General features: G+C 38.1%; 1 protein-coding gene across 4 annotated transcripts; it reads right to left on the bottom strand.

Annotated features, from left to right (window-relative positions):
• Window positions 1–561: 561 nt before the first annotated feature.
• Window positions 562–17368, bottom strand: LOC148022378 (ABC transporter G family member 3-like). Of its 4 annotated transcripts, none has more exons than XM_087698002.1 (13): window positions 17099–17368; window positions 16777–16925; window positions 13276–13653; window positions 13122–13201; window positions 12727–13019; window positions 12464–12635; window positions 10156–10269; window positions 9785–9907; window positions 2451–2639; window positions 2272–2352; window positions 1652–1933; window positions 1462–1566; window positions 562–1339 (listed from the first exon to the last, which is right to left on the bottom strand). In XM_087698002.1, exons 2-13 carry the CDS (start codon window positions 16844–16846, stop codon window positions 1106–1108), a joined length of 2121 nt encoding a protein of 706 aa, XP_087554128.1. In that variant the 5' UTR covers window positions 16847–16925; window positions 17099–17368; the 3' UTR covers window positions 562–1105. The 4 variants fall into 4 exon arrangements, with proteins under 4 accessions (XP_087554128.1, XP_087554127.1, XP_087554130.1 ...); XM_087698001.1 differs by having other exon boundaries at window positions 563–1339; window positions 2272–2358; window positions 17099–17366; XM_087698004.1 differs by lacking the exons at window positions 16777–16925; window positions 17099–17368 and adding an exon at window positions 15650–16631 and having other exon boundaries at window positions 563–1339; window positions 2272–2358.
• Between the last annotated feature and the right edge of the window lie 8384 nt (window positions 17369–25752).

Genomic DNA, 25752 nt, shown 5'->3' on the forward strand with positions numbered 1-25752 from the left:
GCAAATATATGTGTTTATGTGGAGAGAAAGAGAGAGAAGAAGAAAAAGAAAAAGAAGAAGAAGAAGAAGAAGAACAACAACAACATAGGAGGGACAAGAGAGAAAAAAGAAAGGAGAAAGAGAGGGAAGAAAAGAGAGGGAAAAGAGGTAATGAACTCATAAGACTAGACAAATGGATAATGAATGTAAATCACATACATATATAGTTAGTTTCTTTTTCTCAACCACCCATGAATCTTCTTGCCACATAAAACGTGCATTAGGACACAAAATTCCTTAATTGTTATTAACACTAGTCCTTTAAACCTCTATGCAAAGCATCGAAAGAACATTGGCACAAAGCGTTGCAAGAATCTAGGCACAAAGTACCTACTTATAGTTAACAATGCAACTAGCTTTTACAAAAGGAGTCTTCTAAATATGGAAATATACCCAACAAAGTTGATAGTTGATGAATTTATGTGCTTTGATGTATTCCCACAAGTTTAAAGGTGAGCCCTCCCAAAAGCAAAATGCACAGAAGTGATGGTTTTGCACAAAAGATGAGTTTTTAGACACCACTTAAAGCTATGATACAAATTTTGATGTATTACATATGAGCTTAATGAGAATCAAACCATTGAGCCAAGTAAATTTTATCTACATTTTAGATTTTGTGAAGGCTTAAAAGCAATGCAATCCTTGAGAGCATATCAGTGTATAGGCCCCTCACTATTGTCACTCTTTTGTGAACCCATTATTCATAACTAGGTCTACTTCATGGATTTATCAACATGTCCCAAATCTTTTAGATTGAGTACCATATCATATATATGGTTCAACTATTTAAGGCATCTTATGTAACACACATGGAGAAATAAGGTAGAATGGGGGACTCTTAGATGACAGTCTGTCTGTCTGTCTGCTCCTTTACCCTAGACATACCTATGACGTACTTTGATGTCGTTGAGCAAGCTTTCTAGGAGAAACAGATAACCATTGCTCTAATCAGAAAGCTTCTCACCTCTTTCAGCTTCAATGGGACCCCTTTGAGTGTCTTTGGCTAGACCAAATGTAAGGAAGGATTTCATTTACGTTTACCCATGAGCATGGTTTCCACAGTATGTCACACAGCACCTTTGGTTCTTAGCAGTCTGTGCTTTGACGGATTCCCTCTGCGCTTCTGAAGTTCCATACTCACGAAGAGTAGAGCTCTCAACGCAACAGCCATCATCGTTAACACAAACACACTGTTCCATCTTCCCTCTATCGCTCCAGATAGAGAATAGTTGAGTAGCTCTGCATCATACTCTTGAACAGTCGGCTTGCTACTGGAGATCAACTGGTTCTGTATATATCCCTGCAGGATTTCACATCACTAGATATCAACTTGGTTATTTACAAGAGCCTGCAAGATTCCTTTTACTTTCAGTTACAGTATCCCACCATTAGCACTGGAATGATACATGCAAAATGGTTTACCTCAAATGCATAAGCATAGAAGCATAAATAAGCAGGATATTTCCAAAATGTCTGTGAGAGCCCATCAGCATGTCGGATGTACCCAGAGAGAAGCATAAAAAGGACCTGCAATTGTGAGCCACTTATTAAGTACTGTACTGCAATCACCTTACTGTTTGAGGAAAGAGGCACTCTTTACAATACAACCTACCTGAGTTACTATGAAAGCAATGGTGCCTTCAAAAACTTGTGGCAGCATGCTTGCAATCAGCATCATCAGGCTCTCAGTAATCAAAAGGCAAAGGAAAATGATCAATGCAAAGTATGCAAATGAGCTAAAACCCGGAAAAAGGACCAGGGGCATAAACGCTATGGCCAAACAGATAATGGCAATTGAGAGCAGAAAAGGCATAGAAGATATTAGGTTTCCCAAAAGGAAATTGAATGTTGCGAAGCGTCCAAAGTGTCCATACAAGACCTCCTGAATGTGCACCTGACACCACACCAGTGACATAGGGCTTAAAGGCAGTGTTTGGGAAAAATGTTATTGAAAAATGTATACAAATTCCATTGGACTCTTCTTAAACATGCAAACAAAGCAATTTGGACATACATTTTAAAAATTTTACACTACTTTTACAAATTTATTTACAGGCTAAAATCCTTCCGGACATTAGTAATAGGAAATCCTCAATGCTAACCCGCTCTGTGATAAGCTGAAACACCCCTTTTCCAAAGGGTGCTCAGATGTGCTACCCAACAGGCATTTCGCCAAGTTTAAAGCAGCACAACACTTCATCAATAAGACAAATCCTTTGAACAAAAGCTGACCTGCATTTCCTTGAGCAAGGTTTGAAAACCACAAATCCCTATCAAACACAACACAAAGACCATGTAGAAAATAGCAGATGTCTGCTCCTGTCACAATGGAGAACCATTAAGTTTTAGATTGCACCGTCATTAATGTCTCAAAATATCCAGAATAGAGTGAACAGTTGAGATAGAAAGACCTGGGTTGAGAATGAGTTCTTGAATCCAAGGTACATGGTTCCTATGCATGCCATTAAAAGCCCACCAATCGAACATCTTAGCCAAAAGTATCTCCAGTCTCTCAGCATGTGAATGAATGATCTGTGCGTCAATGCCAGAATTTGTCGAAAAGATGTGGTATTGCCCTCTGATGTCTTCAGCATACCCTCCTATCATAAAAAAAGCCAGCAAAAGAAACAAGCTTATTTGATTAGTTGAATCTTCTGACTAAAATCATAATTCATTCTCCTGAACTTCCTCAAGAAAACCTACATTAAATAATATATATCTGGAAAGCCACACTCATAGTCTTCTTGTCCCAGGCTGACAATCATAAGATATGTTATGACACCAAATAACACCTAAGAATAATGAGTCACAATGTGATGAATTGAAACCTCTCCTTAACATGTGATGCATATATGCACACACACATGCATATACACAAACATCCATATCATCTCATCCATTCATCTACTCATATGCTGGATTGAACAACGATCTATGATCCTAAGAACAGCCCCACAGGCAACTTTCCAAGAAGCATAGACACTGCAATGGGAAAGGTACCATAGGAAACTTAGGCGTCCCTACCCAATGGTGCCAAGGGCACTAGATCCACAACTGCATAGTCATGAATCCAGTTCTTACCACAACCTCGGTCATGAATCGAGCAAGGTAACTTCAGGGATGGCACATGATGCATATAGATAACTGCAAATCTCAAACAACATTATGATTCATCTATGTCATAGATAGTTGCTAGTTCTTTGATGGAACAGCGGATCAAACATGATCTAAAATATAAGGAGAAAAACACTATCACCTTTTACTTCAAAAACACAACTACTACTTTTAGTCTATGATTGTGACATGGGGATGATTGCATGGGTCACGAATAGAGGCCCAGCCTGTGGATAAGGATGTACACTATAGGGGGAGTGTCACAGTTGGGAGCTCATAGCTAGCACTATTGCTTGGTATATATGGACCACAAGATGTAGCCATGCTATAGACCTATTGGACATATCCATTGCAATGACTCTCACCAGGATTTGGATAGAGATTTTCCATATTCTATCAACAAGTTTGGAGAACAGGCCAGATGCCATTCAATTCAAAGATTGTAGTGTTCAATCATGCATGCTGATAAGACTTGGATAGGCCTGTTTCAATCTCTATCAGCAAGTAGAGCAATGCAGCCTGTTCTCCACTCAGTCATATCAACATCCATAAAATCTGCCTATTCCAGCTTTACCCGGTCCAGCATCATCTGCATAATATAATGGCAAGAAGTGATCTGATAGAGATTTTACAGATGTTGATATCGTTGATAAAGTCTTGTCCCATCTTCAAAGCGAAAAAGCCCTGGATAAAATCTTCTCCTAGTTCATTGCATAAAATCTTCTATTATTGAATCATTGCATTAAATCTTTTCCAAGATCATTGCAAATAGGCTTCAAAAAATGAACCTAGAGTTGATTCACCCACACCAATATGGTTTCATTAAGAATGGAATATCATGCATAATATTTTGAAGCTAGATATTGTAAAGCTTTTGATCAAGCTTTTCAACAAGTCCTTTCTTCAACAATTAATGTCTTCCATGGGTTTTGGCACTCCAATGACTTCTCTTATTGATAGAATCAGCTCCTATGGTGAAACATCCCCCTAGGATCCAACCTGCACACAAGACACAACACAAGCCATATCCACAAATAAAAGGGACTAGACATCAGACTCACCTCCCATTCATAAAGCCAAATGGACTCACCCCCGAGCTTGGGAGCTAGTAGCACTCAGAGTCACAAACACATCCCAAGGGTTGGCGTCCCATACCACTAGCCCACATCATCCTGATGTACGGATGTGTCAGCCAACACACTAAGAGTCCAAGAGTGGTGATCCCACAATAATGTGCACAATAGAACCTTGAGTCCTATAAATACTGTTAAGAAAGAAGACATGGGTTAAGTCTATATCCTATGTATGCATAAATAAAACAAAGGCTGTGTAAAAAGACTTAAAGGTCAAAAAGTATCTATCACTCTAATGAGATACTTTGTGTGTATCTAGTTGGCAATGAAAGTACAAGAAGAATGAAGATGATGAAGAAGAAGATTGCTTGAGCCTCCATATCTTGTGCCCTATATTGATTCTTGTCAATTGGTATCAATGCTAGAGTGCAAGAGTGAACGAAAAATCAAGAAGCACGACAAATCGAGATTTACATCGAATTGAAAGCTTACTGTCTAAGATTAAATTAGGCACAAATCCTCATCTAATTCACTTAAAAGCAAGTACATGGATTCAATAGCTATTGTAGCTCGGAGTTTGGAGTTGTTGAGCTCACTTTGAATGCATTTTGGGAAGCCAAAGGAGACTGGAAAGGATGTATGACAGCAAGGTTTTGATTGTCTTTGGGTTTGAATTGGCCTATGTATTGATTGCCAAAAGCAAGGGGGCTATTCAAGCTCAAGCACAGCTTGATAGGGGGCTTACTTGTTGATTGTAAGCTCAAGGGCATCTTGGAAAAGAGAAACAAGGGGCTTGCATTACAAAGAGTGAAGAAGATTGAGAAGTTTGATGTTATAGCTTAGTAGAGAGAGCTTTAAGCTCCATTCTTCAATGCAAAGGACAAGAGAATGTCTTCAGTCAAATCGCTGCCATGAAGCCATGTAAAAGCACTGATTTTGGTGCCTCACAGACGGCGCAAGGCAACCATGATTAATCCCTCACTTCTAAAGTATTAAGCCTTACAAAATAGTCCAACAAAGAAAGCCCTTTTCACACTTGATTCATGTTGAACTAGTTTGCCACTTGGAGAGTTACACTCTAGAAGGGGACCATGAATTGGTTATTTGACGACTTTGTTTTCACAGTGGATAAGCTTGAACTGGTTATTTTCCAAATTGATTCACTGTTTTGCGTTCACACTACAGCCTCATGGAACTGGTTATTAGACAAGTTGCTTTCACATTGAAGCCTCTTCAACTAGTTGTTCTCTGTACTGGTTCATAAACTGTGTTCACATAGCAAAGGTTGGAACCAATTGTTTTATGGTTAAAAGACCAGTTTTTATGCCATTTCAGTTGCCAATTTTAAGGGGAAATTTTGTAGAAAAAAAAATCCACGAAAATTATTGTGGATTAAGCTTGTCTAGGACTACATTCTTGGCATGGAAAACTACAGAAAAATAGTAGGGAAATTGATCAATTTTAGACCGGTATTCTAATGCTTTTTGGGCTGTATGGACATTGTTTGAACCCTATTTTCATTTTATCTTGTTGGATAGCTGATGTTTGATGTATGGGCACAATGTATTGAGTGCACGTGACAATAGTTTGGACACATGCATGGCAACCATAGCGATGGAACTCAGTTTATGCATATTTTATTGGGTATTTTTAATGTTTTTTAATCTCGGATTTGAGTGTTCGATGCTCAAACTTGTTCAAATGCTTGAATAATGACTTAGCACATTACATACTGCTGGTTTTTCTGTAATTGCAGCTGCCATAATGTCAAAACCACACAAATTGCTCAAATTGTGAGTGACAAATTAAGGACAACTACAGTGTATGGTACTACCACACGGAGATTTTTTTGATGGGGAGATATGTGTCTATGGGATCTCATTATAGGTAAAGATGCATGCCCTGAACTTCTTGATGAGCCCACAGAGGAACCAAAAAATACATATAAGGATTGGACGGGTAAAAAAAGAAAGGTCTTGCACTAGATATCTATATGCATCTCAAAGACAATGATTCCGCACATTAAGAAGGCTACTACATGCAAAGATGCTCAAGAGATGAGAAAATGTATAGCACTTGCACAAAGGCCAAGAAGATACAATTAAAGCAGAGATTGCATGGTGCATGGTGTGGAATTAGAAGCATTAGTGACTATGTGACAGCAATAAAACATGTTGCAAAGAATCTTGCTTTGATAAATGCACGAGTCGATTCGGAATTTGTTACTTTGAATGGACTTGGACCCGCATACAAGTTCCTTGAAACCTCAATTTCTATGAGAGAAGACTCTATACCTGATTTTGAAGAGTTGATTGCTTTGGTGCTTACAAAAGAAATTAAGTTAGGCCTCAATGCATCTAGCAATGGGAAGAATGCAAGCCAGGATAGTGTGAGATAGCTTTGCAAGTGGTTATCTAGAGCTCAAATAGAGCCAGACTATCTTCATATGCTTGTGCGTAGATAGCTTTATGCATGGTTGTAGCACCTTTGGCCATAGTGATTCTATGCCAAGAGGCAAGGGGAGATCTTACTCTAGAGGTAGAGAACGTTCTAGTCCACAGAGAGATTTTGCATGTCATTACTGTGGGCAGTTTGGTCATTTTGAGAGGGGGTGCTTTCATAAGCATAATGCTATGTCTAGAGGTCGAGAAATGACCAAATTTGGGCGTTATACAAGTGGATATAGTGGTGCTAGCTATGGTTCCAGAGGTGGTTTATTACCTAGAGGTCATCTCTTTGCCATAGAGGAAGTACTTGGTAGTATGACACATCCCCCTAGAGAGAATGACTGGTTTTTGGATTCAGAAGCAACAAACCACATGACACGTCGTACAGAATGGTTTGATAAAAGGCAACAAATGCAAAGTGAAGAGTATGTGGCTACAGGAGATGACACATTGCATAAGATAACTCACATTGGTAGTGTTCCTTTGGGAACTAGAGATGGGATAGAGAATAAACTTGAGGATGTCGAGAAAGGACCCAATTTGGGCGCTATACAAGTGGATATAGTAGTGCTAGCTATGGTTCCAGAGGTGGTTTATCACCTAGAGGTCATCTCTTTGCTATAGAGCATGTACTTGGCAGTATGACACATCCCCCTAGAGAGAATGACTGGTTTTTGGATTCAGGAGCAACAAACCATATGACACGTCATGCAGAATGGTTTGATAAAAAGCAACAAATGCAAAGTGAAGAGTATGTGGCTACAGGAGATGACACATTGCATAAGATAACTCACATTGGTAGTGTTCCTTTGGGAACTAGAGATGGGATAGAGAATAAACTTGAGGATGTCTTGTATGTATCTACTATCACTAAAAATTTGGCTTTAGTTGGTCAAGTGGCCGACCAAGGGCCGTAAGTAAGGTTCAACAACTATGGTTGCTTCATTGAGGAGTTAAGGAATGGAAAACCTGGCAGGCTTATTGCTCGTGATCAAAAGAAAAGCAAGTAATTTGCCTTGGATGCAGGAACTCCTGTCATACAGAGTTCAATATGTATTGAGACTGAGTATGGATAAGATAAAGATACCAAATTATGACATAGAAGAATTGGGCATATAAGCTTGCAAAGGTTTAAATAGATGTAGTCTAGACAGGCTATTCGTAGGCTTCCGCAGTTTGGCTATATAAATTATGATCATGTATGTAAGGCTTGCCCAAAGCAATCTAGACTTCTGTTCCCAAAGAGGGGAAGAGTGAGCACTTGTCTTTTGAAGATGGTACATTTGGATATTTAGGGTCCATGTCAGAATGTCTCTTTGAGTGAAAGATGTAGGTTCTATATCACTTTTATTAATGATTTCAATAAAATGACATGGGTATATTTCTTGCAACATAGAAGTGAAGCTTTTGAAAAGTTTATGGAGTTCAAAGCCATGGCAAAAGAGCAATTTGAGAGCTAAATAAATTTCTTGAGATCGGATAATGAAGAAAAATATATATCAAATGAGTTCTCTTACTATTTGAGAGATCATGGGATCAAAAGACATGGTATATACAGATATATACCAGAGTAGAATGATACTACAAAAAGAAAGAACATGATTATTGCAAAAATTGTAAGGGCTATGATGAATTAGATGTACATGCCTTTAACTTATTGGGCCGAGACGATACATACTGCAATCTATATTATGAACAAGATACTAAGTGTCGTCTACTGCCTTTGAACCAAACTTTTCTCGATAAGCACTTTTTGGATTGTGTGCAATAGGTTCTAAGACTCAGCAGTCAGTCACTTTCGAAGGCTATGCTTTGCCACTTTTCTATTGAGATGGCAAGCTCAACACGTGCGAACATTGACGATGGACTGCCTGGTTAGATGGGTCCATGCATCTACACTTAGCACATCGATGGTCATTGTGACTCTTGTATGGCCACTAACTTATCACTTATTTTATTTGGCTTGTTACACCTATCTACAACTGACATAGTTACATTACCAGTTGATTAGTGAAGTCTATTATGCATTGTTTGACTTTATACTTTGTGTACATTGAAAAGTGTACGAAAGGAAAAGAAAAAAACCAGCAAGAAAACATTTTAGCCTCCATCTCTTTGTATGTTGTTGAGTGAGCTTCTCCTTGTGTGTATTGTGTGTTCAGTGCAACTAGGGTAATTCCCCCCATCACACAATTTGTGACAATTACAGCCAGAATACTCAAAAGCTGGTCATGTGTATGGGATGCAAAATACTTCAGCTTATAGAGTTCATTTGCAGCACCTGCAAAGTTTGTTGGCAACATTGCAAATGGATGCTGGTCTTTCTTCTTCAGATTTGTAGTGGTTGATATTTCAAGTTATAGTCTTCATTCTATGCTTTGTCTTGTCATAACAAAAAGATTCATCGTACAACAAAGAGACCAGGCTTTTCTTTGTGCACGTTGTCAGCACAAATACAAATATACTTTTCAAACATGGGCACAAAACAAACAACTCTTGTTTCATAATGTTGATCCCAAAGACTCCTGAACTATGCCATCTTTTTTACTGATTTGTCCATTCAGGTTAAGATTGCAGTGACTAAATTCAGATACAGGTACCCTAAGGAGCTGACATTGTCAACTTCATCCTCCAAAACAATGACATTTAAGTCCTGCCTCACCTGAGCATCTTTCACTCCCTAGCTCTCCCATTCTTGTAGGATTGGCACAACTTACGTTCTCAGGTTGACCTCTGATGGTTGACCTACATTTCAGATTATCTTTGATCTTGTAACATCCATTACATTTTTGAAAGAGTACAACTAATTTGGGTTCTAGCAACCAATTAATTTGTACTTTAGATGGCACACCATGGGAAACCATGCATACTAGTAATACTATGTACGTAAACGATATCAAGTTCCATGGCTTCACTCTCTTCTTGTTAACCTTTGATAAAGGAATCCTAAGTTGTAAATCCTCCAGACTCAGAGAAAAGCAACACAGAAATGTGGTTTTTCTTTTTCTCATATCATCATGCTTCATGGGGCTTATTCAAAATTCAACTTGAATCAATACAAGTGGAGAAATATGAATGCAATTTTTACACCAGACAATAACAAAAGGTTACCGTTTGTGAAAGCTGAAGCACCAAAGACTCCAGAACTCTAGCTTCATTGCATCCCTTGAAAAAGGTTTCCAATGTCTGAATAGTAACTGCTGTACTGATAGGAGTAGCTAAAGTTTCACTTTCCTGATCATAATCTTAAAAAATAGTAGGTAGATGAGACATTAGCAATCAAAGGAGAAGTCTCCTGAAGACGTGTTAGTACAAGAAAACCTGCAATGGCTTGTAAGAAGCTTGCATAAAACTTTGCAGACATTTTCTAGAGCAAATTGCAATCTGAATATCATGTCTCCAAACATTCATGGTTCACTTTTGAATATAGAAACAAAGCCATTCATGTTTGTGAAGATAAATGCAACAAGAGTTCTATACACCTGCCAGTGAGTTGAACACTTGGTTAGTGCTTCATAGCCTGGGTTAAGTGCACAGACAAAGTAATCTCCTGGATTTTGCAGTGATGGACATGGAAATCCAGCATTGGTAAAGTGCTGCATCAAAGTTGAGGAAAGTAAGTGTCTTTTTAATTGATCAATTCCAATCTGCTGCTTAATCATATTGCTGCTCACTTTACTGTAACTGATAAATTGTGTGAATTTTCTGATGTTTCAACTATGTGCTCATCAAATTTGCATCATTTTTATGCCAGTATATTTTTAATGTAGATCTGTGACTCTTAATGATGCAATCAACATGTAAAAAACCTCCGTATCTTGAGATGTCATTTCATTCCTAGACATACTAAAATAAATTTCACAAAAAGGTCAATTTCTAGAGTTCCATGATATCTCCAATGTGTTTATGGACTGTGATTCGTTTTGATTATTTCAAATCCTAACACTCTACCATATTAATTATTAGATACTGATATGGATTTACAATTCAATATAATAAAACCTTTCTGATTGCAACATCTCTTTCTAGACTTGTAGTTGTATATCGGTATTTATGAGGTAACACTCCTTTTTAGAGAGATTGATCATTTAAGTGCCAATGGGATGTGCCAATACACGAAAGAGATGGCCAAGAAAACCACCATCTTAAATGGGCATCTCAAAGGAACAGAGGGGGAACGAGCAGAGAGAACTCCCATCACTAGGAAGAGAACTGCAAGCAACCCATCATCTCAAATGGGCATGCCAAAGGAATGGAGGGGCAACAGTAGAGAGAACTCCCATGAATAATGGGCAGGTTCAAATTCGGGCCCTGCCAGGTCAAACAGAGGTTAGAGAAATATCTATCAGCATGTGGAGCAGCCCGTCCTTGCTTGGATGTCAAGCCACTCTATCTTGCAGGAGGTTAATACAGTTATCCCACCTATGTAGCTAGAGCTACCTCATACGACACTCTGATGGCCCGGACGTGTAATCTTTTCAGTGGCATCTCCACTAGATAATTTGCTTTGAGTTGTTCTTCTTCAAGGCTTCTCCATGTGCATTCTTTAGTTGTGCAAGATGATGGCAAGTTGATCCTTTACAAGCAGAAGCAGAGGCAGCCTTTTCTAAATTGGCCTTAGCAGTGTTTGGATCAAGAGGAAAGAAATGGAAGACAGACCTCCACCTTTTCTCACGGTAGGAGCTTTTGGATGTGGCTTTTAAATGCCAATCAGTCTATACTTGACGTGCGAGGTGGCCAACATTCTCAGCCTCATCGTCCATCAGTAGCATCTTTCTTCATCTAAGGGGCAATATGGAAAAAGGTGCCTGAGTCCCAGGTCTGCAAGAAGGCCTCTCTTCTCCTCCTCATCCTCTCAGACCCACCCTGCATCTCCTCCCATCTCCTATGGAGAGTGTGGATGATCTTTGTCCAAATCCTTGAATCTCTGCTGTGGATACATCCTAAAGGTCTATAGCATGGCTGGACCTGGTGGTCCAAATGAACCAAGCTAGAATACTAACAACTAGCTCCCATCTGTGCAGTGTCCCTAGATCCACTGTATTTGCAAGTAATCTAAAGTGGGGATCCTGCTCAAATGTTGTCCAATGATGAGGAAAGCTCCCCTAAAATCCTCATAGGCACATGCTAGGCCTATGTTTGTAACCCAAGCTACAGCCCCTAGGTCACGACCACAGTCTCTACGGTGCAATGGAATATCATTTTGGGGGCTCTTCTCCACACCTCTTCAGCTTTGAGACACTCCCATAGGTAGTGTCTCTGTGTCTCCTCTGGCTCACCACATCTTGCACATGCCACTAGTTCCCTCCCAGCCAAGTGCCAACTGCTAAGCTTCTATGAGCTAATAGACATAGAAAGAGGGATATCTTCCTTGGCCTAGAGCTCTCATCTAGCCTCCTCCAAAAGTTTGATAAGAAATGGTCTGAGATGCCTTGCCTGTGCCATTGTGAGGTGATTGTTGGTTGTGCTCTAATCCTGCTCATCTCACCTATAAAGGAATGGATCCCTGCACACCCACTCTTCTGAAATCCACTTAAATATCTAGAGAGGCCGCCTCTGATAAGCCCAAAATCAGAGGGGTGTGGCACATCAATTAATTACCCTTCAGATTTGTTAATAAAAAATCCAAATTTGGCATCAATGTCCAACCATGCTCTCAAGGTTCCTGCACTAATAATAGTAATCTGCAGTACAAGGCAGTTCAGGTACCTCAATAATGATTTATCCATTTTTATGCAGAAATATTGTCACAGTATTGGTGTGGGAAAAGGGCTGACAGATGTATGTTACCTCTACACAGGCAATTGCTGAGCCAAAAAAGATCGTTTTTCCCTTAGCCATTAGGCAAATTCTGTCAATGAGGTGGAAAACATCAGCACTGCAATTCTGAAGACTCAATACCACAGTACACCCTGTCTGAGATAACCTCTTTAGTGCCATTATCATTGCAAGTGCAGATACACTGGCATGACAGATTTTCATTGGTTAGAAACCAGAAAAAAGAAATGGCTACTAGTGCTTGTTTGACTAACTAAAGAATTCAGTCACTTCACCTGTCAAGGCTGTGTAGAGGCTCATCAATAAATACAAATGATGGCTTTCTTAGAACATGTAGTCCTATACACAATCGCCTTCTTTCACTTATTGTTAGACCTTTATAGCTAAAACACCCACCAACCAAGGACCCAGATACATCCTGAAGCTCCATAATTTTCAATATCTCATCTACAGCATCAAACTTCTGGGCTACTGTAAAAGTTTTCGGCAATTGCACAAAGGCTGAAAATTTTAGAGCCTCTTCAACAGTCAGCATCTCAATGAGCTGCCCAGATTTGTTAACGAAGACCTGCATGCATCACGAAAACATCAGCAGTATCCGACAACGATATCGTTTTAGTAGGCCCAATTCAAGAAATTAAATATTGGAGACTTCTGAAGAATTGCTTACAGACAGGTTGTCTTTCAACTTGGGTAACTGCCCATTTTTCAAAATCTCTCCATACACTTTTGCATTCCTTGGCAGATGGCCTGTTTGTGCAACCATGCTTAGTATATAAGAAGATGTTCATTACCAGATACCACCATAGAGCTAGCTTTGTTACCTGATAGAGCTCTGAGGAGTGTTGACTTTCCACTGTGGGGAGGACCCATGAGCCCTGCAACCGTATTAGGTAGAGCATAACCTGTTGAAGTACTCACAACCTTCTCTGAATATGTGCGCTTTCCTTTTATTGTGATAGTCACATCCCTCCATGTTAAAGATTTTCCTCTTAGGATCTGTGAGAAACTTCTACTTGAATAATCGATGCCTTTGGTCTGAGTCTGAGCATGCCTAGAAGAGACATCAGAAGCTCTATCTCCAGTCTTTGAACGGTCTTCTGATCCATTTGGCAATCCTAGAAGCTGTTTAAGGGATGGGTTCTTCACGGGACTGTCCCCCTCATCTCTTTCAATCTGGATGCTCTGAGATGCTGACATATCTACTTGGCACATGGAGTGATTGAGTTTATGATATTCCAGCAGCATTGGAAAATGACATCAATATCAAAAATCAAAGGGGCAGTTTCCGTGTTAACATTTATCACTTAAATGTCAAATAATCTGAACCTCAATTTTAAAACCAGCTGAGCAATATAGGACAGTCAATAGCCCCTCCCTATAGCACAAGCAGCATGACTTCTCACATATTTAGTAACATTTCAATCATTTTTGGATAATTTGTGATCCTCAACATGGTATTACAGCAACATGAAAAGGATTCCCTCACTGTCTTGCAATTATTGGAGGACCATGAGTTGTACACCATAATTTGCTAAAAAGTTCATTTTTGTTACCAAAGTGCAAGTGAATAACTTGGGCTGTATCTGTAGGAAAGTTGAAGCAAAGACTCTCAAGAGATTAGCTCTTCACGGGTTTACGTCGAGCTTAGAAGAGCCACACTGATCATTTTCCGAAACTGGCAACCCCTCTCATAAAGGTTTTAGATTGTACTTGGAAAAAGGCTATGGAAGCATATTACACCTTAAAGAAAACAAGTACAAAGTTGCAGTCCTTATCCTAGCTTCTTGCAATGGGCTAAAGGTTTTAAAACAGGCTGAAGCTTAGAACATGGCTATGGAGGAATATTAAACCTTAAAGAAACAAGTACAGAATTGTGGTCGACCTTAACCTAGCTTCTTGCGATGGGCTTTTCTATAGGTATAATTGGTTGAAGAAATCTGGCAGTAGGTGCCAAGCTTCAACACGATAGTAGACTACCACTCTCTCCTAAAAGCTGAATCTAGCTAAGAAAACTATTCAATCTAGAGTAAAGACTTCTTGGCAATGATCACTGCATTAAAGCTGGGTTACAAACTCATTACAAAGAGGATACAAAACAGGCTACTAAGGTGTGGTCATGTAGAGATGGTGGTTCAACATGGAAGAACGTATTCTTGTAGTCATGGAAATCCAAGATCCCATACTTGGATGAGGTTTTTGTCAGGGGAGCTCTTATTAGAGGCCTCCGTACCGATGAAAAAATCATGCAGTAGTGCAAGTTTGCTAGTGGCCATTGTGCCTTTTATACTGCATGTGTGGAAACTAGGTTTATATACATACATGGGATTTCACTTCAAGGATCTAGACCAGTGGCATTGCAAAGGACTACTGATCTAGCATGCTGGCTTAAGTGCAGCATCAATTGAAAGAAGTACTGATCTAGCATGCTGGCTTAAGTGCAGCATCAATTGAAAGAAGTGGCTAGACCAAGGCGTGTAGCCTACTTCGGGCTAACCCATGTGATCCAGCCAAAATCAATCCTTGAGAGTCTTTTTGAGACCTAAAGTTTAAGTGTTTTCATGCATTTGGTTTGGTCATTGACACTCCTATTATTTTTAATAGTCAATCTCTCTTTGATTCCTATATGTTGAGTGATGTCATAAGCAGGATCAGCAGATACCTGCAGTGCAGTGCTCCTCATTCACTTCAATCACTGCCTTTTGCTGCCATCTATTTGTTCTCTCAGCATTTTCAGCCTGCAAACTGATGCCATTCTTCTGTCTAGTGTGCCACCTAGATTACAGATGAACTTGCTTGCCTACTGCGTGGCATTTCTCACCTGCATTTTGGTTAAAAGCAGATGCAACTTGACAAGTTGAGTTCTCCTCCTGCTGCAATTTGGCCTGCTGTCCACGACTCTGCATGTTTTGCTTGAATTCTGAGGAGTGGGAGCTGCCCCTATTTACAGCATACTAGGTCTGGACGTTATGCCAGTTATATTTCTGCATGTGTAATTGCATGATCAGCGTGCTTTTAGGATACTCCCTTCATCGACGTTCAGTTCTGGTTAGAGCTCAGCTTTCAGCAAAGGACTATGCCGCTGACTTCAGTTTGCCAGACTACTCCCTAAGTTTAACATTCTCAAACAATCACAAGAAGTAGATACTGCTTCAAACATGGTCGGCTCTTTGGGGATTGGGACCCAAAATGACGTACTCTTCTCTTCTTTATCTCATTTCATCAAATGGTTGTCTACTTGTGCTCTAAGATTTTCATTTGAGACTCCCAGTATTGCCTGCTAGGGCGCTTCCACATCTCACAGCTTGTCATTTAGCATTGCTTGTTGGTGCATGTCAGACCATTGCACAAGATCTGTAGTTCGGAGGAGTAAGAAGTCTAGAGGGACTATGAAGCAGGAGTCCTTATGAGACTCACACTAGAGTCGCACCCACTGCAAACACTGCAATAACCATGGGTAAACCGCTGTCTCTACCATGGTACTTAGAGGGACTTGGCTGTAACCTCAAACCTTAACTATCTAGCTACCACTTAGAAGACTCTTCTACTTTTTGTCCTTGTACCAAATGAGGATTAGAACTCCCTCTTTACTCAGCCTTTTCCCATTATTTGAATGATTCATAGGGGGAAGAGCATTTTTTGCCTTTATCTATGGAAGATCATTACATCAGAAGGACATCCGGCCAATTGCAAATGGACCATCTGACCGTCTCGGCAATCAATACTGTGGCTACACACAAGACTACACTGAAAGCTTTGGAGGAATAATGATCTAAATACTTAGCGATTGCCTTTGACACACAACGTTGGAATTATCAAGGTCTGTAACTACATGTACATAATGGTGGACAGGTGAGTCTAGCTGGTCTTTAGTGATCACAGTCAACAGAGAAAGGGAAGAGACTGTACTGTCAGGCACACCTTGATTAATACAGCTACTCCAGAGACCTCTTTACAATAAACATAACAGAGATTTTTCAAAAGGGCGTTTCTGTGAGCGACCATTTTTTTCCCCTTCTCTACAAAGCAGCCGACCATGGTTAATACAGCTAGGCCAGAGACCTAGGCTTAGCAAACAAAGCTTTTTCAGAGGGTGTTTCTGCGAGTGGCCAACATCATGTTTCCCCTTCTATACGAAGCACGCTGTAATTGATACAGTCATACAATCATGATGATCAATCAGAGAAATACTGGGCATTCCATGTAAGAACAGATGTGTAAAGAGGGCGATTATAGGGATTAATTATATTGTCGTTACTAGTTGCATTAACATCCAATACTATATATTAGGGCAATATTGGGCAAGGGTAGTCCGTGAAAGTTACCTGAATCAGTTCTTTGGAAGGTACTGTAAGCAGTTGCTTGTGGTGGCCCTTCCTGGTCCGGCATGGCCATCGATTATACTCCTCCTCCTCCTCCTCCTCTGGTAAAAGCCGATCAAACTAGTGTTATTTATATATTGCTCATTGCGCAGCTGCAGCAGATCGAGCCACAATAATATCAGCTAAGAAGACGTAGTGAATGAAAGCAGCGTAGATACGACAGACTATCGATCAATCGAGAGTGATTGAGGGGGGGACCAGAAAATCAGACGTGATTCCAAAGAAAGAAAGAAAGAAAGAAACATTATGGAAGGCGACAGGCTACCAGCTAGCGCAGTATGAGTACTAGCTACACTGGCTCACGATCAGATGTCGTGTGGTTGATGACGGTTAATAATATGCAGAATGATATTGTATGTGTCAGTACGGGACGGCGGTGGCGCTGTGATGGGCGATAACAATCACATGCATGAGCTTAGGATTCACTGCGATCGATGGCTTGTTAAGATGGTTGGGTCGATTTCTGTGTTGTTGTGTCAGTGGCAGTGCCAAGCGGTAGGTTTTCTGCATGCCATCACCCGCGCTTTAGGGGCATCATGATTCATGACACCGTCGTTTATGTACCAGATGAGAGTGATGGCACATCCATCGCGACGACGACAAACATGATGTGTAGAGTTCACACTCGTTCCATCCTCCTTTGTCATTTATCTTTTCCACCTCTCTCCAAACATTTCACCTAGGTCTCTTGAATCTCCTCCATCCTTTGTTCCTGCTTTCACATCAATATCCTCGAAACGCCGCACTTTCGGTAGCAAATACAAAAACCTTTCACTTGAAATCTCGAAGATTAAGTTGTCGTTTTTATAACTAAAATTTGAATGCAATTAAAAGTTTTTAGCATTTCCTCTGGAATTTGAAGTTTTTTTAAAGATTTCTAGAATTCAATATCTTACATTAAACCTCAACTGTTTATGAACCTAATTGCCTTCTGAGAAGGCCCCCCCCCCCAAGCCACAATCCATCCCCAGACTTCCACGCAATAGAGGGACCGCCTCTCAGGCCCCATAGTTACAAAACAAGATGGATTCACTTCATCCTCTAGACAATCCATGTTTCAAATGGCCTTCTCAAAATGTTTCATAAAGGGAAAATGATACTTCGAAAATCTACACTCTTTTATTAGGATTCCCAAAAAAATTACTATTTAAAATTAATTGAAATTCCTCCTTGATACAAAATGAAATGAAAATATGTAAGTGTTAACAAAGAATATCTAAAGATCCCTACTTTCTAGAACAAATTTAGTTTGGAAAAGTAAAATTTGCCTATACTTGATGTTGAAAAACTTGGTGGGAAAGAGAGAGAGAGAGAGAGAGAGAGAGAGAGAGAGAGCCACTAGTTTTTCTTCTTTCCAAAGAACCCTTCGAATGACAATTTAGAAATAGGGACCCTGTATTTGGCCTTTAAATAAGGATATCTAAAACTTGTAACAATCCATTCATATTCTAACATTGTAATATAGAAAATCCACCATGAAAATGCACTCCTTCTTTATAAGGTTGAAATGTATCCAATGTATCCTTGAGACATGAAATTTGAACCACGAGACCTTGAATACTGATTAGGAGAATGGAGTGTCAAACTCGTAACATTGGAGTATAAGCTCTTTAAAAACAAGCCCTTCTAAGCACTAGACCTGATGACTGATATCGAACTTCAAGTATAGGACAATGTCCTATACTCAATGTTGTCAAACTGCACTAGAAGATTATGATTTCACTAGGATCTTGCATGGATGATTGAGAGTTGATAGTGCTAATGAAGGCTCTCTTGCTCTTTGAAAAGGTTGTGATGTTGGTAGGCCGCCCACTCCCATGTATCCACATATAAGTTGTTTGGCAACATTTTACCCTTGATTCACTTCTTGCTTGTTAAATACCAACATCATTGAAAATTTTCCAAAAGGTTAAGCAAGTCCTTGATCAACAAAGGTTTTATCTTATTGAATTCTAATTACTCAATGCTTATCATGTAAGGTGAAAAGGCATTGTTGGTTAGTCATCTATGTTAGGGACAATCATCATCATGGATAACAATTAGTAAGTATGATGAACATAAATGCATGAAAGATTGAGCATGGAAGTAAGCATTGCGATGATGTAATTACGTTTTTGTGATCTCATAATCATAACACATCATTAATTGGGCATTAACTATGCAACTTTACGTTAATAACGTGGAAAATAACATTAATTGGGTGAAACTTGCTATGATGGTTAACCTTGAGGGTTTTTTGTGTGTCCCAATGCGCCCGAAGGGCTTTTATGGAAGTCTACTGGACCCATCGATATATGTACAAAACGTGACGGGCTTAAAACCCTAAAAAATACGCTATATATAGAGGACCCCGATCATATTTCTTACTTTTCTAGCTTCTAGGTGAGTCTCTTAGGGAGTGCATCCTTCTTGGGGAAGAACTCTCTTATGGGACAATCCCAAGAGTATATTGTGCATTGACTAAATGGTTCTAAGAATCTTTCAATGAACTAAGTTCCATTCTTTGTGTAGAGATACTTAAAGATAAGAAACTAAATCATGTACTAATAAGATCAGGTTCATTGTTCTAAAATGAGAGCAAGAGGTAATCCTTGATTGTTTGCTAGTCTTAGTTCTTGATTTTGAACAAACATTGGGGCAATCATAAAGTGCTTTATATCTTGGATATTTGGTCCTCTCATGGGTTGCAAGTATTCTAGATACGAAGCATTGGGTAAGATAATTACAATTAAACATGTATAAATTGCTTCTAATGGACAAAAGTTTCTAGCTTGGGCAATGTTAGTTCATGGTATGGTTATTGTTTGATGCTATTTGGACTATATTGGTCCTAATTGGAAAAAATAGTTCGTTAGCCTTTGTTTGTCATTAGTTTAAATATGTATTTCAATGTTATGTTTATTACTTAATTTGTGCACATAAATTTCTTGTTAATGCTTATGTAAATTATAATATAAGTGAAATATAGCATAAATATATTATGTAATCTACTATATATATATATATATATATATATATATATATATATATATATATATATATATATATATATATATATATATATATATATATATATATATATATATATATAACTTTGGATGAATTACAACTTAAAGCAGCCTAAGGAATGCACTATATGAGTATATATGTAACTTGAAATATAAGTAAATTACAATGTAAATTATGTGTATACAATACATGCACGTGTCTATGCATATTTGTGTGATATAAAAGCTATCAATGTTAATAGTATTATTAGTATTAATATTCAAATCATGTTGCATGTTTACTTATCTATTTTATACTTGTTTCATGTCAAATGCATCATGAATTTATTAAAAATAAACATAAGATTCATTGCAAGTTTTTCTTTTATCACAAAAATGAGCATGCATGTTAAAATGATATAGTTATAGCATTCATATATGGATTGTTGTATCACTTGTTTGTTTGTTTGTGTTTGTTTTATTATTTGTTTCTCAAAAGTCAATATCTTCATGCAGGCATATTTGTCATTATGTCTTCTTTCTCTCTATAAGTGATTAGGGATCATTGGTGTGCAGTGAGAAGAGTCTCAAAATAAAGAAGATTTCAATATTCAAGAAGCCAAAGCAAGAGCTAGAGTAACTTTCTAGGAAAAGATGTGGTTTGGATTGTAAAAATATCTATACTTAAAAATCATGAATTCAAGTGTGGTCTAAAAACTTTCAAATACATTATTAGGTCCATCTCTTCATCATTAATATTCAAGTGATGTATTGAATATACTCCTAAGAATAAATAAATTTCGAATGATAGTTTTCCTCTCTTTAAAAGACTTTATGAAAGAGAGTTGATAATATACATAGAGTCTATTGGGACACAAGGCTAAGCCCACTTTCATATATACACTTGTTACCCACAAAGTGGTAGTAATTCTCTACTTTGAGAAGTATATATGCTTGTATAAAATTATGCTTGACCTTCTACCCTAGCAAACTTTATCATCAATTATGTTTGGAAGGGAGAAAACTATCATTCATGAAATCATTTATTTTCAAGAGTATTTTCCACACATCCCTGAAATAATAATGAATTAATGAGCTTTTCATGTCTTCAAATCTTTGCAAACTACATTTGAATTTGTGATCATCTAAGTATGAATCTTTTTGTAACCCAAACCTATCTTTACTAAGAAGGTTTATTCTCATTCTTGCTCTAGTTTCTTACACACTATTTATGCTCTCATGTCTATTTTAGAACTCTCCTCATTGTTTAAACTCCATCACACAAATAATGTGTAACAAAGGAGACTGCCTCATGACATTTGTAATGCATACCAATTATCAAGATTTCCCTTATCATGCATGATGTGCATGTGCAGTGTGCATACATACACACAATGAGTGATAGAAAATGATTACCTCATTAATCATCATGATATATATATGTCGAGTTCACGCTGTATGCCAATCATATAACCCTTTCATCACACTTGTGTATATGCATACACATGTATACATACATACATGTGGCACAATAAGTCGTAGGAGAAGATTACCACTGATGATGCATTACCGCTGATTTCATGACGCATGCCAATTGGCAAACCTCTCCTACCACACACACCACATAATATGAGAGAGAGAGAGAGAGAGAGAGAGAATTACCCAAAAGAGAAAGAATGAGATCTCAATGGCCCCTCATCAACAAAGAGAGTATCATGTCTTACCATGTGCCACAACACAAACACATATACACACAAAACTTGATTATACAAATAATGTGTAACAAAGGAGAACCATCTCATGACATGTATAATGCATATCAATTAGCAAGCTTTTCCTTCATATGCACATACATGTGGAGACCTCGAGGAGTCCACTTTATAGAACATGTAAGATATCACGTGAGTTCAAAAGAAAGGATATTATATTTAGTAAAATTTACAGGATTATATTTACAAAAGGGTTTTTTTATTACAATTTGAAAAAAAACTGTAAATTTAGTAAAGTAAAAGGGGTCATTTTAAGGCCTTATAGCATGTAAACAAAGGGTATTTTTTGATATCCTTTGAATGCACGTTATATAGATGATTTCTTATAGGTGGACTCCCTAAGGTGGAGATAGGGTGAGTGACAAAAAAGATCACCTCATTAGTTTTCATGACATGTATATATCAAGTTCACAATGCATGCAAATCAGATAGTCCTTTCATCACAAGCGTGTATATGCATACACACACACACGAACACATTCATTCATGCACACTAAGTGGGTAGAAGAATATTTCCACTCATGATAAACTACTATCAAATTCATGACGCATGCTAATTGGCAACCCTCCCCTACCACACAAACCACAAGATATGAGAGAGAGAGAGAGAGAGAGAGAGAGAGAGAGAGAGAGAGAGAGAGAGAGAGAGAGAGATTATCGAAGAGAAAGAATAAGATCTAATTAGCCCCACATGGCTCTTTTATAAGCCTTTGGGAAGATTGTTGGGATTCTAATTTGGGCCCAACATGCCCCCTAGGAAAATTCAAAAGCTTGGAATCAGAAAATTAGGCCACCTTCAACCTACTCAAGAGTAAATATTAATCAATGTAAATATGTTAACAGGGTAATCGGGAACCCTATTTACATAAAATTTTAGGTAATTATGTAAATATTCAACCAATATATGAAAGTTTACATGAAAGACATGAAAGATTGAGCATAAGGAAAATATTGAGTAGAGAATTGATATGAAGGGAGATTGAACAAGCAACCATAGCTACATGTGAATTGCTATGGCTTAATGTGAGCATACTTACTTTGCCATGGCTTAGTGTGAGAGTAGTAATTTTCAAGTAGAATTACATGAGAATGTTTTTAAATGTTAATTAACTTGTCACAATGTTAGCAACATTATGCATGCCATCACCCACGCCTAAGGGTCATGATAATGTCACATTTGTTCTTTACTTGAGAGTAATAATAAAGTAATTATGACAAGGACATTTGTACAATTCTAGTTGACCCGAATTGTATTATTTTGAAGTTGAAGTTATCTTTTCAAACTATTTTTCCATGTTTGAACTTTTAATATCTTCTTTGACGTGATATTTGCAAAGCTTCATGAGTCCAAGTGCTATGTCTAAGTAGAGAGAGCCTTTGGGCCCATAGTTTGGAAAAATGTGTACTCACAACATCCTCCAATTTGCTCATATTTTTAGATGCCTTCTCAAAGATCCAAAACAGTACTAGAAATACTACGTTTTACTTGGGATTCACAAAAGCATCATAGTTATTGACATTTTAACAATGTCTAAAAGTACAAAGACTTGTTGCAAATTATGATTTTGCATCAAAAGAAGAATAGAGATGGATTTCTTACTTTTGTCGAGGCATTGTTGATCTCTCATATTTGAATTGATATAGTTTTGATACAAAATTTTCAAGGTAGGAAACACAAAGTGTTATAATCATGATGTCAATCTCCCCATTTGCTTTGCTTTTTTAACCGAAAAAGGCATAATACATAATTATTATTGTACAATTACATAGATGAAATGATACATATAATAGTCATCTACAAATGAAATAAATGTAACCTTCTAGTGGTAGAAATAACATTGCCAACTTCCATGATCAACCAATTGGTCACAACCTAGAAGCAGTCAGACTATTGCATATCATGCATATTGAATGCTACCAAAGCAAATAAGCAAAGGTTGTGTTGAATAAAAAAAACAGACAAACTATTGTCTCAAGGCACATGAGCTCCACAAGGGACATCTACATTAATTTATCCACTTCCTTTTCCGTATTGGATCCACTAGATGTAGACTTGTCCCCTGATTCCACTTTACCCTCGCACCTACTTTTATCACTTCCATCATTGGTAGGCTCCATTGGTTGTCTCAAATGTTAGGAATAAAATACGAATCCCCCACAAAAAAGGGTCTTTTGCTCCTCCTAGAAACTCATTTATGTCAAGTATTGTAAAAGAAAGCATATTTCTCGGAAAAAATACTTATTCTTTGGACATTCTCCCTTTTGCACTCCACAAGTCTTTCTGTCAAATATTTCCTTTCATAACTATATTCACATTCACTTGATCACCTTTGTCATTTTTTACATCTATGGTCACCATGCATCCCTTTCTTGTCATCAATTCTCTACGTTACTCCCAAAATCCCCAAACATAGTTGTCTTCTTCTTATTCCAAGATACATTTGAATTGTACCTACATGTCATCAAAGGTGTCCTTCAAAACAACCTTCGAGAGATTACATTTTTGTTCTTTGTGTCCATACCACAACAAAAATGCATAGAAATTAGGAAGATACAACATTCAAGAAGAATTCACTTGTCTATAAGCAATCAAGTCTTGTTGACGGAAACATTATGACGTCTTGGAGGATCATTGGGAACATAAATTGATTTACTTTAGGGAGATTAAAGTTGGCTTTCTTATTGTAGTAATACAACATGTTTACATTGTACATGATTTGAAGCTTACTCCACATTATCTACAATCTGCATGTTCTTTAGATTGCAAGGCTATATCAAGGTGTTCCAATTCACCTTGGGGGGTGCACCTAAAAAGAGTTTACCACATGAGGCCATCAATATTTTATTTGGGAAGTTTTGGATATATTTATGGATTATGTTTATATAATTGCAAATTTGAAAAAACCCATAAGTTACTTTAGAGCAAGAGGTTATTTTATTACCATATAATAAGTAAAAGGGGCATTTTAATACCATTTGAATTAATAAATGTTTTCTAATTGAGAAATAACCACCAACAAGTCTAACTCAAATATACAATTCTTGTGTTGTTGTGGATGCAACTTTGATGGTGGCTGACTAGTTCTTACATTGCCTTCTCAATTTGAATTTTTAACACGTAAATACAAATATCTAGTGCTAAGTGTATAAATCTATATGGTACTCTAGAACTACTTCCTTACCTATCACTTGATTCTATTGAATGACATGTCCCTAACCAATGGTAAATAGAACCAATTGCCTTAGGCATGAGCATGATAGCTTTAGCAAGAGAGTACTCATCTTAGGCAAGCATGTAGAGTCTTGGTCTTAGGCAAGAGGATCGTGGTCTTAAGCAAGAGAGTTGTAGCCTTAGGTAAGGCTATAGAGATGTCATCTTAGGCAAGAGAGTTGTGGTCTTATGGCAGGAGAATAATGGTCGTAGGTGTGAGAGTCATGGTTTTATGCAAGATATTGTAGTCTTAGGCAAGAGAGTTGTGTTCTTAGGCAAGAGAGTTGTAGCCTTAAACAAGAGAGTTGTAGTCTTTGTCAAGAGAGCTACAATCTTAGGCAAGCCAATAGAGTTGTAGATTCAACAAGAGATTCGTAGTCTTAACCAAGAGAGTGGTAGTCTTAAGCAAGCCAATAGAGTTGCAGTACTAGGTAAGAGAGTCGTAGATTTAGGCAAGCATTAAATCTAGTCGTGGAGAAATAAGCTAGATTTAGGGTCCTTGATAAACAAAAGCAAGTGTCTCTCCCTTTTGTGTCTATTGGTAGATGGAACTCCCCTCCTCATCTCTCATGGATATAGTTTATTCTCTTCTCTCTCCTCTTGAGGAAGTGATAATATGCAAACTAGACAACAACTTGAGCTTTCGTAGTTAGCACAATAGAAAAAAGGTCTTGGGGCATACCTTGTGTGATTGATGTATACATGTTGAACTCTCCTCCAATGCCAATCCCTTCTCCTTATTTTGGGGGACCTCCAATGCCAATCCCTTCTCCTCATTTCAGGGGATGAAGTTCTATCTTGTCCACAAATCTAGAGCTTTAACCCTACTTTTTCACAAGCCTTTTCTCCTCTCTCTTCCTTTCACACCGAAGCAACCAACACATAGGTAGGTGGTCTCTTCTTTTGCCTCTCCAAGGGTTGTGATCTTTCTTGTCTAAGAAGTATGCCTCTT

Source organism: Lygodium microphyllum, chromosome 17 (assembly GCF_053477565.2).
Source record: "Lygodium microphyllum isolate KBCC chromosome 17, Lygodium_microphyllum_v1.1.10, whole genome shotgun sequence".
NCBI classification, from domain to species: Eukaryota; Viridiplantae; Streptophyta; class Polypodiopsida; order Schizaeales; family Lygodiaceae; genus Lygodium; species Lygodium microphyllum.

Excerpts from the sequence above, each read along its gene's own strand:
- LOC148022378 (XM_087698001.1), bottom strand. The coding sequence starts at position 16,846 with ATGGCCATGCCGGACCAGGAAGGGCCACCACAAGCAACTGCTTACAGT. Across the intron at positions 10,270-12,463 it reads CAGCAATTGCCTGTGTAGAG|CACTTTACCAATGCTGGATT; the intron begins GTAACATACATC and ends ACTTTGATGCAG. Across the intron at positions 9,908-10,155 it reads AGTGTTCAACTCACTGGCAG|GAAAGTGAAACTTTAGCTAC; the intron begins GTGTATAGAACT and ends GATTATGATCAG.